This window comes from Camelus ferus, chromosome 11 (genome assembly GCF_009834535.1).
Source record: "Camelus ferus isolate YT-003-E chromosome 11, BCGSAC_Cfer_1.0, whole genome shotgun sequence".
NCBI classification, from domain to species: Eukaryota; Metazoa; Chordata; class Mammalia; order Artiodactyla; family Camelidae; genus Camelus; species Camelus ferus.
Window position 1 is genome coordinate 48,782,062 of NC_045706.1, and position 13,740 is coordinate 48,795,801.

Consider the following 13,740-nt stretch of genomic DNA (forward strand, 5'->3'; position numbering starts at 1 on the left):
GTTAAGTTTCAAGTGTACAACATGGTGACTCACAATTTTTAAAGATTATGCTCCATTTATAGTTATAATACTGTCTATATTCTCTGTGCTCTACCATATATCCCTATAGCTTATTTATTTTATACATTGTACTGTATATCATTTATATTATACAGTATCTTTCTTTTCACTAAGCATAATATCCTCCAAGTACATCCATTTTGTTGCAAATGGCAAAATTTTATTCTTTTTATGGCTGAGTAGTATTCTTGTGTGTTTGTGTGTTTTTGTGTGTGTGTGTACATGCATGCCACATTTTCTTTATCCATTCATCTCCTGATGGACACTTAGGCTGTTTTCCTATCTTAGCAATTGTAAATAACGCTGCTATGAACATTGAGGTGCACATATCTTTTCAAATTAGTATTTTGTGTGTTTTTCAGAAATACACCCAGGAGTGAAACTGGTGGGTCAAAATAGTAGTTCTATTTTATATTTTTGAGGAACCTCCATACTGTTTTCCACAGTCGCTGCACCAATTTACATTCCCACCAACAATATACAAGGGTTCTCTTTTCTCCACATTCTTGCCAACATCTGTTATTTGTGGTCTTTTTTTTTTTTGATGATAGCTATTCTGACAAGTGTGAGGTGATATCTCACTGTGGTTTTGATTTGCATTTCTCTGAAAATTATGATGTGGAATATCTTTTCATGTGCCTGTTGGCCAAATGTGTGTCTTCTTTGAAAAATGTCTATTCTGGTTTCTATTCATTTTTTAACTGGGTTGTTTGTTTTTTGATATTGAGATGTGTGAGCTGTTTATATATTTTGAATATTAGCCCCTTATCACATCATTTGCAAATATTTTCTCCTATTCAATAGGTTGTCTTTTTGTTTTGTCAACAGTTTCTTTTGCTGTGTCCACTAGGTGTTAATTTTGACTTTAGGAGAGTTATATTTAACCTCTTGAAGTTGTATTTCCCTCACCTATAAGACTGAACTAATATGTACTTTGCAGCATGGATTTAGGGCTTCTGGGTAATGAATAAAGGATTCAGCATAGTGCCTGGCACACAGTGATGGTTACCATTATTATTTTAAAATATCAGCATTTTAGTGTCTAAATAATATATTCTAAATAATATTCTTCATTATTAAGTTTCTCTCCAATTATGAGGTTGCTATCTTTCTTCTCCATTTACATTGTCATACTAACTTCTAAATGTTTCCTTTCCCCCTATTCCCAGTTGCTTACTGAGCTCCCCAAATGAGTGCAGAAATACAGTTATTTCATGCAGAGGTAACTGGTCAGGCTTTTACTTAATTTTCTTCAAAAGATAAGTGTAGGTAAATGAAGTTCATTCCTATTAGACTGTCTAGCTATGAAATCTATAGCTGAGCAATACCTGGATCAGAAATCAGGAAGTATACATGGGTTGATTCATAAATACTTGGGATCAACTGTGGGAAGCAATCATAAACTTCTTCAAATAACTTAGTAAAGCAGCTAAACTTTCCTCCAACTGTTTTCAGAACCTCCTAATTCTGCTCCTTAGGGTCTCTTTTAGCCTTATCCTGTTCTTCCCCCACTCCCATTCCTCTTTCACAGAAGTAACATTATCTCGGAGGGCACACTTCCCAGAGGTTCTTGCCTACATACTAGCACATATACAATTCATAGTTACAATTATTTCAGCTATTAGTGGAATCAAAAGCAACTTCTATGTGACTGCATCTTGTGACTTCAAAACCTTTGTTTCCAGTAAAATCTGGAAGGAAGTCATAAAGTCAGACAGTTAACTAATAGGGTTGTGTCAGTTAAATAAGCAAATTAATAAAATTCAGGCTATAAAATGGTATCTTGTAAATAAATGTTTTACCTATACGTAAAAATTCAAGTTTAAAAAACAGATGAAACAGAGTAGGTAACCATTTGGGTAATCTCAAATTTACAAAGATGTTACATCACCAGGTACTTTAAGCTGTCTCCCAAAAGCACAAAATTAAATATTGTTATTAGATTATTAATTACTTGATAGGTTGGGACCAAGACGTTTATAGTTAGGAATATTAGCCTACTTTGAACTGAAGATGAAACAAGACTAAAAATAAAACATTTCAAGCTTTTAGCCCTGATCTTTCTCCCCACTTACAGTACTAAATTTATTACTGATTACTGAATACTAAGTTCAAAACACACTTCACTCCACCAAATCTTTTCTCTCTCCTAGAACAAAACAGTTAACATTACTCCTCTTCCTGGATTCCGTATTTCTGTTAATTACTGATTCAACCTAGTATCATACCTGGTTCTTCCCTTTACCCTTACTGTTCACATCCATCTAGTTACCAAAGTGTCCATTCTTTCTGTCTCCCAATCTCTCCTTGACCTACCTGCTGCTCCCTTCTTGTTTTAAAGGACTACCATTATAGCCTAATTTTTTTTACCTAATACTCTCCCCTTCTTTATAAAAACCTGACAATACCCATTACAAACTATCAGAGGATAGCCACCAAATTAAATTCAAGCTTCCTAAATTGATTAACTCTACAATCTGACTTCAGTTTTACTTTCCTAACCTTCCTGTTCATTATTCTCAGACATTTCAGTCAGCTGGACCAGTATTCCCTTAATAGACCTCAGATCTGCCTACTGCTTTACTATAAAGCAGTCTTCATTTCTTCCTCCTTGAAATACAATAATACATCCTTCCAGCTCATACGCTATCTTCCCCATAGAAACTCACCTATAATCCACTCCACCCCAAAGGGTTCCATTATTCACCTCTATTCAGCACTCTGTTTATGCATCTTATAACACTTAGCACATTTTACATGCATTTCTATTTATTTACACACTTTTTTCTATATCTCTAAATAATACTGATCATATTATACTTGGCTGGTCAAATGAATATATTTTAGTTTATATTATATAATAGTTTATTTATATAATATATATATATTATATGTGTATATAAAATATATAAAATTTATATTTAAACTTTCATTTAGGTGTTCTTTTTCCTAAAGAAATAAACAGAAATGCAAATAAAGACTAAACTGATGTATATGTTCATGGCACCATTACACTTACAACAAAAATCCGGAAATAAATTCCAAAAATAGGAGAACAGAAATTTTGGTACATTTAAACAATGAAATGTTAAATTATCATGAACAATATCCCTAAATAATATTTTAAAACCAAGGGGAAATACTAAATGTATTCAATTATTACTGAAAAAGAGTTGAGAAACAAGAACATATTCCCAGTCCATAAACAAAAACATATATTGAGTATAGAAAAAGTGCCAAATGACAATAGTAATTATCTATGCATGATGGCATTATGGCTGATTTTTTACTTTCCTGTATTTCCTGATTTCTCTACCAAGAATATTTAATAAAACTATGAAAAACTAAAATGTGTTATTTCAGAACAGGACATCCAACAAAAAAATAAAATGAGACTAAACTTAGATATTAATAAAGAAATAATTAAGGTATTTTAAAGTAATGTGAAAAACACATTACTAAAAGATTATAGACTGTTTGCTTTATGGTCAAGAAAAGCTAAACTAAAATTCTGCCATGCCAGAACGGAAGAAAAAAAGAGTAATTCCAGGTAAATAAAATATTATGGTTTAAAGAGAACGACCAAAATTCAAGAGATTTCTCTTTTAACAAAATTAACCCCAATAATACAATTATACACAGCACAGATTTTTCTTGCATGTAAAGCAACTATAACAATTCATTAAGATATAAAAATAATTACTGCCTTTTAAATTCCATCAGCATGGGGAAAAAAAGTCCATAGAAGCTGAAAAGAGATAAACCTTGGGCTCTTTAATATGATTTTTTCATTAATTTTTCCCACTTTTCTATTTACTAACACAACCCTACTCCAAAGAAACCCTGTAACAATGGCTGAATATACTTCCTCTGTTAGTTTTATTATGTATCCTAAGTAACTGATATGCTTTATAGCCTAGGAAAACTAAGTATCTATGAAGTGAGACTTGCTGTATTTCTTCAAAGCAATTTTTAAAATATATGGGGCTTGTGAGAAATAAGCTTTAACAGCACTACATTAGTATGACATATTGGGGACATGGAACAGGAAGAATAGTCGGCCCTCCACATTCAGGAGTTCTGCATCCCAGCATTCAAACAACATGTGGATAGAAAATACAGCTGACCCTTGAACAACATGGGTTTGAACTGTGACGGTCCATTTATACACATTTTTTTCAATAAACAGAACACCTGTATTTTCATTTTATGGATCTTTAAATTAACTAAGTGTGGTGAAAAGTTTGTGTTCAATTAGAGATCACAATATGTGGAGTCATAAAACTAGGGTTTTTCTATCCAACCTCTTCCAGCTTCCTGCCCTGAGGTGAGTCATTTTCCATTCCTTTGTTTTTAAGGGAAGACAGCAGTATAGGGATTTTCAACTGTGTAGGGGATCAGCGTCTCTAACCCCTGCATTGTTCAAGGGTCAACTGTATTTGGAAAAAAAAATTTCAGAAAGTTCCAAAAAGCAAAACTTGAATTTGCCATGTCAGCAACTATTTACATATCATTTACATTGTATTTATAACTATTTACATTGTATTAGGTATTGTAAGTAATCTAGAAATGATTAAAAATTAATGTAGATTATACACAAATACTGTCATTTTATATAAGGGACTTGAGCATCCATGGATTTTGGTATCCACCAATTCTCCATGGGTACCAAGAGACAACTACACACATACTAAGGAGATGATGGAAATTAGACCACCTAGACTATCATTTCCAACAAGAATCCTTAATAACTGCTCAAACTGAGAAACTGAAATCTTCCATACTCCTGTTCTTTCAAGGAAAATACATGGCTCACTTACAATCAGATAAAGACACTAACATACCAAACACAAAGAGAAAATCATTGGTTCCAAATCATTTAAAGAAGTCTCTATTTGTTAGATTGCTCAGATTAGGCACCTACTACTATTATTGTCTTCTCTGTGGGCTAATGGTTTTATAAAGCATTCACCAAACCAACACATCCTACATAGAAATACACAGTAGATTTGATACAACATAATTAATCCAAGTTCCAGTGTTAGCTACCAAATCAATTGTGCCTGGCAGTTACTATGGACCTTGGACAGTAGCACAGCATAGCATTAGACAACAAAGGAATGTAAGAATATGATATATTACAGAGGAAAGAGAAAAGACTGGGTGTTAACCATAGTTAAGTTTTGTTCGTTTGTTTAAATATTCTTCATACCACACAAAGTTATAATGAAGTACCAAAGTGGTACCACAATGCAAGCACCTTGATAAAATAATGATTCATTTCAATAGGCCATCAAACAGAATGGCAAAAAAACAATCTGTGCATTAGTATTTGATCTGCCTCAAATAGAAGATATTGCTGTAAATAATTCTAAACATAAGCACAGTTTAGTGAATAAGGTAGAAGACTGGTAGACTTAAATTTTCAGATTCAATTTATAGCTGTTCACCAGTCACCTGCTGTTTTGACAAGTTACTTACCAACTTGTGCTGCCATTTCTCCGTAAATTTATCCCCTAAGATGAGGATAATTCTTGCAAATTGTGTCACAAGCATTTTGAAAGGAACCATGAGTTATTGTGTAATGCTCTTGAAATTCCTCAGATGTAGGGTCCTACACAAAGTAAAGTATTATTATACATCTCTCTAACAGTAGTCATCTGTTTGCATTATGAATTTTTTTTCCCTACCCTTGACACTGAGAATCTTGGGCACTAACCTTTCTCAAAGTGTCCAAAGCAAGCCTCCACTCCTGACCCAAGTAACTATTTTTTCAAGTCTTCATATCATCCACATCTTTCTCTTCCTTAGAAGGTATTGTGAAAATTAGGAGTTATAAAACATAATGAACTTCTTTGATATTCTTTATGCTTTGGCTCAATAAGAAATACAAGGGATAATTTGGTAATTTTAATCCACTCATGTGAATAATTTTATTTCCCATATTTATATATTTATTTTCCTGTACTCTAAAATTTCAACTATATTGAGTTCATTTATAGATTTGTGTTTTATGAACAGAGAGAGCAGGTCAGAAAATGAAGAAGCAAGAAAGGCAAGCAAATCATTACTGCCATATGACCAAAATATTTTTACTGGAATGACCAACAGTAGAAATTACCATTTTGGGATACAGAAAACAGAATCAACGCTCATAATCTTCATATCTTCTGTAGAAGAGCTGAGCATAAGCTATAATAAATTCTATAATACCTCTCAAACTTTACTACTGGCTTTGCTAATCAAGTTAGTCTTCAGTTCTAGAATAAAATATATATTTTTGATTTTTCAGTTCATGTTGATACTCTCAACTGCCTTATATGGTTTCTAAAATGGCTTCTTTTTGAATTTATGCACAGGGAAGGGGCTGAGGAGGGATAATAAAATATGATGTCACCATTGTACAACCTTAATTATAAAACAGTAATTTTTAAGAGATTATTTTTTAAACCCTTAGAATTACATTAAAATAATGATGGAAACTAGTTTCCTCCTAGGTGAATAAACATTCCTCTGTCTTTTAAATATGGCAGGGGAAAAACTTTGTGGGATAAAGATAAAACCACAATATTTAGAGTGATCTCTTGATATTTGCTAGTCTGGTGATTGTTAGTCTCTTAATCTCTTTTAACTTCAGTTTCCTCATCTGAAAAAGGGGGACTATAACACCTGCCCTAGCTGACATGTAAGACTGTTGTGAGGATTAAATGAGATATATAATCTATTTGAAAGAACTTTGTATACCATAAAAAGCTATTAAAACAGTAATGTTTAACAGGAGTGTAGGACGTTATTTGCAAATTATAAACAAAACAGTTTAATAATGTTTCTAACATGAAACAAATGGAAACAGATGTGTAAAACATATGTTTAGGACCATGGTCACCAAATTATACCTATGACTGGATACACAGTGAGTAAATGATTTTACTAAGACAATTCACTTCCTAAATGTTATCTTAAAATCTTCAGAAGTAAATTTGGAAGGAAGTGTAAGAATAAAACTAACAATTCATTTAGACAGTCTGGCCTAGCATTTTGAAGATTAAATATACTATTTACCTGTTAGCTATGAATTAAAGAAAAAACTGAGAGCCTTTAGATTTAAAAAAAAGTTCAAAAAAATCTTATGAAGGAGAAATACATACATGAAAGCGAAATAGATGTTCACTTCTTTGGAAAACAGAAAAAGCTAGTGATAGCCAGGGGTATACATATACAGGAGAACAAAGATGAACATAAACATTATCTGCACCTTGGTATAATAAAGGAAATCAGTGAAACATTCTCATGTGGTTACTAAAATGTCCAGAATGGAAACTTCTCTCAATAGGCCACAGGTCAGAACTATTTAATACACTGTACGGCTGAGTCTTCTGATAGATGATCAGGACTCTGAAGAATAGCTTATCCTTAATGAATGAGGCCACCTCTCTCTCTTCTACTCCTTATAACAAAATATTTAGCATGTTTATAAAGCCAATCTCTGTAAGAAAACAACTCTTGGCCCTCTCCTTTCTGCTTGTTTTCTTTATGACAAAAGTTTAAAGCTCCGATGAAGTGAAATATGTTTATTATGTGGTCCTAAAATTCAATCAGACTCAGTTACCAGAAGATTTAAAAACCAATTAAAGAAGAATGAATCCTTATCTTTTAATTCATTCCTCAAACAAATTTAAAAAATGACTGGGGAAGGAGTACCTTTAAATCATTAAGGAATTACTCCAAACAAATAATTTTAGTTAAAACATTATTAAAATTTTCCACTCAATCACCTTAAATCAAACCTGAGGTTAAAAAGGTGAAGTCCCTATCAAAGCAACTACTTGCTTTTGAACTTTCACTTTCTCCTACCTCTGTAACCTAGGTACACTTCAATACATCACTAAACCCGACTTTAAGAAATAAAAAGTTTTTCTCAGGATGAAGATCCCTTCTGATAAAACTATTTCAGCTCCAGATGTATTTTCTGGCTATTTATGTGATCAGTGATTGGATTAAACTTAAGACTTCACTTTCTCCCAGAAATATTTAATTCTATCCCACAATGACATTTCCCATCATTTAAAATTCCTAGTCTTTAAATGCATACCATGTCATTTCAAATTTCAATTCTCTCCGGTTATTTCATTTATGTATGCCTTAATGCCCAACCCAGGCTCCCAATTTTTCAAAGACAAAGTTTATGTCTTTCATTTTTCTATTCCGTAAACTGTAACGTACTCTGGACAATAAGGCAATCCTAAAGAAGTATCAAAAGTTAGGTAAACCCACCCTCCCAACTTTAAATTGCCAAGTAATGCTTCCAGGATGAATCAACAGAGTGATATAAATGCCACAATGCAATAATCACAATGTCAACATGACCACAAAGAAGCCTTTCCTGGCTAGTTAAGTTTCTCAGAATCTCGCCTATAGAGTTAAAAGCTGTTCCAGGCACTATAATCATTATACTATTAGTGCACAGCATCTCCCACCCTTGTCCTAGACACAGAACAGGTTTTTAGTAACATTAAAAAAAATTTAAATCTTAGTAAATTTTAGTAACTATACTGGCGATTTCTATGTGCTAGCTTTGTACTTTCTATTTGCGCTGTAGCCTCTCAGATATTACTAAAGCAATATAGAGATATGTTCAGTTATTTCTGTGGGGCATGTTAAGTATAGGAATAGTTACAGCCCCAATACCATGAAAATCTCAACCTGAGGCAGCATTCCAAGCTAAGCAAAAAAGGTAAAGGATCCATCTGCCTCTGAAGCAATGATAATAAATATAACAGTAACTTACCATTCATGTCTAACATGATAACTTCAATGCCTAAGATTATGAAAATCTGCCAAGATTCCATAAATATTCTTTATGAGGTAGAATACAAGAAAGCCACGATTTACCTTGAGTTTTGCAATAATTAAACCTACTGTATTAAGTAAATATCACTACCATTCATCCAAAAAAGTTAAAATACAAATTAAGACAGAAGAAAAGAGATTAAAAGCCTAACAACAAAGAAAAGATGAAACCTATACAGTATTTACAAGCTAGAAAAGTGAAGTCTGACATGGTGGTGAGATGGTATGAAAAATGAGTAACATGCCTTAATTTAATACCTTAATATTTTATACCTACGTTAACCTTTCAGAAGTAGACTAACAATAGAAACCACTTAAATAATGATGTGGTAAAGAAAAATAACTGCCACAGAAAATACTTAAGTATCATCACTGTTAAAAGAAACTGTAAATTAGTACAGCTACAGTCTTATCTAAATTTACCATCTTAAGAATTAACTTCTAGTTGTAATTAAAAGCAAAATTTACATAACAGTTTTTCTAAGTGTGGTAAAATCAGATTTTAAAATATGTATATCCAGGAAAACAGAACATAAAATGTGACCAAATTCCTCAAAATTCTCATTACCCTACAAATGATTTTAAATTTGGCTTGTATGGCTACCACACAATCAGGACACCTCAGACACAAAACTTTAAATAGCCAGTGTTACTACTTGAAAGTAGGAGACCAGGGGAATAAAAGATACTTCAAACTAAATAAAATCATGTATTTAAAATACAATAGGGAGAACACATGAAAAATTAAGATATATTTTAAGCAACTAAGTGTAAGCCAAAAGCTTTCATCTTAATTTTTTTCCCTTTCTGCTGTATGAAGAACAACACAGTAAATTATGCATTTAAAATCTGCCCAGGGTGGCTGAACAGCACTTATAAAAGAGGACCTACATACTGTATATTCTATACCTACATACTCAGTACCAAAGAAGATCTACACACTGCAGACTGGTTTTCTCTATTATTTTATATCACCATAATTATGTTCTGAAACCACAGCTTCAAACAATAAGGGAATAGCAGTAGTTAAAAAAAGAAACCACAAAATAATGAAGTACTTAGAAGCATGCAAATGTAAAAGGTGTATTTAACTTCTAGTTTGCTTTTAAAAATTGATAAAATATATATATATATGAGTTTAAGACTAGAAAAACTGTTTGCTATTTCAAATTTAAATGATATAATTACTAGAAATAGAAAACAAAAACATGTTCAACTTACCTGGTTTCTTTCTGGATTTTTCATGACCTAGCTGTCCTAGATCATTACATCCACATGTGTACACTGTTCCATCATCCAGAACAAATACAGTATGTCTGAGTCCACATCCTACATCTCGGACCTTTTTATTTATAAAAAAGTCACTTTTTCTGGGCTCTAGTACAATTTCTTCATCAATTCCACCCAAACCTAGCTGTCCAAAAGATGCATTTCCCCAGCACAACATGTTTGTAATTCTTTTGGTCTTCCAGTTTCAACAAAAAACTCCTTTCTGAAACACTGGAAAGTTGGAGGTATCCCTATGTCTGAGAAGATAGAAAAAAAGTTAATATGACTTCAAAGGAAACATGAAGTATAACTGCTCTTTCAGGTGCTAGGCTACAATAATCACTATGTAATAAACATAAAATCTAGTTTGTAATAGGCTACCTAAGTTATCATTCAATTTCAAAAAAAAATCACTTGTGTATTTTAAAATATATCACATAGAAATGTTTAGAGAAAATACATCTCTTCACTATTCTCTGAAAAATTTAAAATATTAACTAGTTTTGACTCTGTTATGATAGACTAACTGAAATATTAAGTACCTTGAAGAAATTTTTCTTTTTGCTTTGAATAATTTCAATGGCAGCAAGAATAAGATATCTATCCATTGCCCCCCAAATCAGATATATACTCAGGGAAAAATTTAGCCAACAACATAAAACCTTGCAATCTCCCTCAAGTCACAAATAGACCTTCTAATACCTACCCCAACATCAACAGAAAATTGAAGTTCTTAACTGTACTACAAATAAAACCAATAATAAAAACTTTAAATATCCCACAACTTAAATGACTCTTCCAATTATTCATATTAATAGATTCCAGACAAAATTCTCATTCTCTAGTCAAGCTTTGATCTTAAGAATATCGCCTCCGAAGATCATATTTTACAAATCAAAATAGTAACACTCCAACCTTACTAATTTAATTTTAAAATGATTTAATTTTAAATATTTTAAATAATACTTAAAATAACTTAATTTTAAAATGTACATAACTATAATACAATAGTATGCAGTTTAAAGATCAAGATTCTCCCCAAAATTCAACATTTTCTATTTTGAGTGGTAACCGCGACTGAAAAGTATTTCCCCAGGGCAATCTGTATCTATCTATACCTCTGAGACAATTATTTGAAGATGGAAAAAATCTGCAAATAACTCCGGCACTGCCGATTTTTCAAGAATAGGAATGGGGGCTGGGACACTGATAGTTTGCTGGCGAAATCTGTAGAACTTTCCAGTACACTGACTAAGTATTTCTTCTAAAGACAAGGATAACAAAGAGTTCACTTCATCTAAACCTACACAGATTTTTAGACATATTGCATTATTAAATAACACACTTATAGGAAGTCAGTCTTATTCCCGGTGTAGTCACCCACATTCCTTACACAAAACCTGTTTCAAAACCGAACTTTTTTACGTGCAGGCTAGCAAACGCTGAAGCTATCTCATTCCATGACCCATCCATTAAGAAAAGTTTGATTTCATTCTTTTGGGGCATCAGAACTCGACAGTTTCCGAGAGTTCTGCATCGTCTCCCGTTTTTGTTTTTGGTTTTGTTTTCAAGGCGAGGATAGGAATAACACTCCCGATTCCAGAGCACGGGGTTTAACCAGCCTTTCCTTTAAAAAGTCAGAGGGGTATGGGAAAGGCGTCCTCTCGCCAGCAACAGGTAGGGGAATGAGAAGCAGTTTATTTCCATCATTCCCAGAACATCCACTCGGATCAGCCCGGGGGGCCGGGGGAGAGAAATCATCTGCACACACCCAACCTCGCGGGCCGATCAGTCAACCAGGGCAGCCGCCCGCCCGCAGCTGCCGCAGAGGCCAGCGGACGAGGCTCGGCCGCTCGCCGGCCCTCAGGCCCAGGGAGGCCCTTCCCCAGGGAGGTGCGACATTCCAGCCCCGGGGCCCCGACACTGCCCTCGTCCCCCACCCCCCACCCCGAGGAAACGCTGAGAAAGCATCCTGGGCCAGGCCGGCCTGTATCCGCCCAGGCGGCCTGCCCCCCCTCCCTAACGCCGTCACACAACCCCGAACCCACCGGGGCAACGACTCACCCGGCCCCTCCAGGCAGGGGAAGCCCAGGCCGACGGGGGGCGGCGCTTCCCCGGAGAGCGAAGAAACGCGGCAGCTGAAGCAGGTCTCCAGCTCCCGGACCCTCCTCCTTCAGCCAGAGGAGGCGAAAACTAGAGCTCCTCCGGCGTCGGTGAAGCTGCTCCGCTGCTCCGCTCCTCGGCTCCTGTGAAACTTTACTGGGTTCCCGAGAGAAAAGCAGCCGCCACCGCTGTCCAGTCCAAAGACAGCCGTCAGCGACCCGGATGGAGCGGGAGGGGAAGGACAGGAGGCGAGCGAGGCAGAGAGCGCTAGGGGTGGGGAGATTTGGGGAGAGACTGGGGAGAAGGGAGAGGGGTAGGTGGTAACGCGGGGGAGGGGGAGGGGTCGGCCGGAAGTGAGCCTCAGAGCACGCGCGCGAGCCCGCCCACTTCCCGGCCCGCGCGCCTGCGCTGGAATCTTCCCAGGGCACATCAACCCGGGCGCCTGCGCACTGTGCTGCTTTGCGTTTCCTTAAGAGGAAAATGCGAAATACAGAAGTTGTAGTTTGCAAGACGAATGGAGGGGTTTGGTCTGTCTTGTAACAGCGTTTCAGCGTGCACAGGGACCTTTAAGTGAAGAAAATTTATTCGTTTTTGGCTTGTATTTTTGATCATTGGTTCCAGTCTCTCTTATTTTATTCTACTTCTCTCCAAGGAGAATTTGAAGTAACAGTCAAAACGTCATAAATATAGGTATTAAAGGCGGGTGAAATCTTTAATTTTATCCCTTAGCCTCAACTAATCAGAGGTTGCCAGATACATTCACGGCAATGACGGAGGCTACTGGCATTAAATGTCAAAACCACCAATTCAGGCTCCTGATGAAATGATGGCTGCCATCATTTTGTGCACTCTCCCTGGAAGAGAAACTTAAAAATGTAGGGCCTCCTTCATTGAGAGAAAATTAAGTAATGTGTATGGCTAGAGTGCCAGATTCACAAAAATCAAACGATTTCCTAGACCAGTCAAGGAGGAAAACTTCAAACAAGGCACTCCTGAAATTTTACCTTAGACTTTTCTTGTACCTTGACTTCAGAGTGAATGCTGAGGACCTAGAAAGAATTCCACAATGAGCCATGTTTCTTTATCTCAATGAAAAATATATCTCAGATTAAGAACTGTCTGTGCTAGAATATGTTTAAGAATGTGTGTGTTAGTTTCTTAGGGCTGCCATAACAATTTACCACAAATTGGGTGGCTTGGACCAATAGAACTTTATTGTCTCACAGTTACAGAGGCAAGAAGTCTGAAATCAAAGTGGCAATAGTTATTGGTTTCCTTCTGGGGCCTCAGACAGAGAATCTTTTCCTTACTTCTCTCCTAGCTTCTGGTGGTTGCTGACAATCCTTGGCATTCTTTGACTTACAGACATACCACTCTAATCCCCATCTCCATCTTACATGGTGTTCTTTCCTGTGTCTCTGTGTCCAAATTTTCCTCTTACATAAGGACACCAGTCAT

At 35.4% G+C, this 13,740-nt stretch overlaps 1 protein-coding gene across 7 annotated transcripts in view; it reads right to left on the reverse strand.

Annotated features, from left to right (window-relative positions):
- Nucleotides 1-12,733, reverse strand: part of HERC4 (HECT and RLD domain containing E3 ubiquitin protein ligase 4) — a 130,023-nt gene extending 117,290 nt beyond the window's left edge. For 2 of the 7 annotated variants that reach the window (XR_004323983.1, XM_032491506.1), the window contains exons 1-2: nucleotides 12,244-12,729; nucleotides 10,132-10,436 (exon numbers count right to left, since the gene is read on the reverse strand). Coding sequence is in view for 6 of the 7 variants with exons in the window: in XM_032491506.1 (XP_032347397.1) it covers nucleotides 10,132-10,357 (226 nt within the window). In the remaining variant the exon portion in view is untranslated. Of the gene's footprint in view, nucleotides 1-5,541; nucleotides 5,675-10,131; nucleotides 10,437-12,243 lie in introns of those variants that run through there. The other 5 variants (XM_032491505.1, XM_032491504.1, XM_032491503.1 and 2 more) reach the window with 4 other exon arrangements.
- Nucleotides 12,734-13,740: the final 1,007 nt, after the last annotated feature.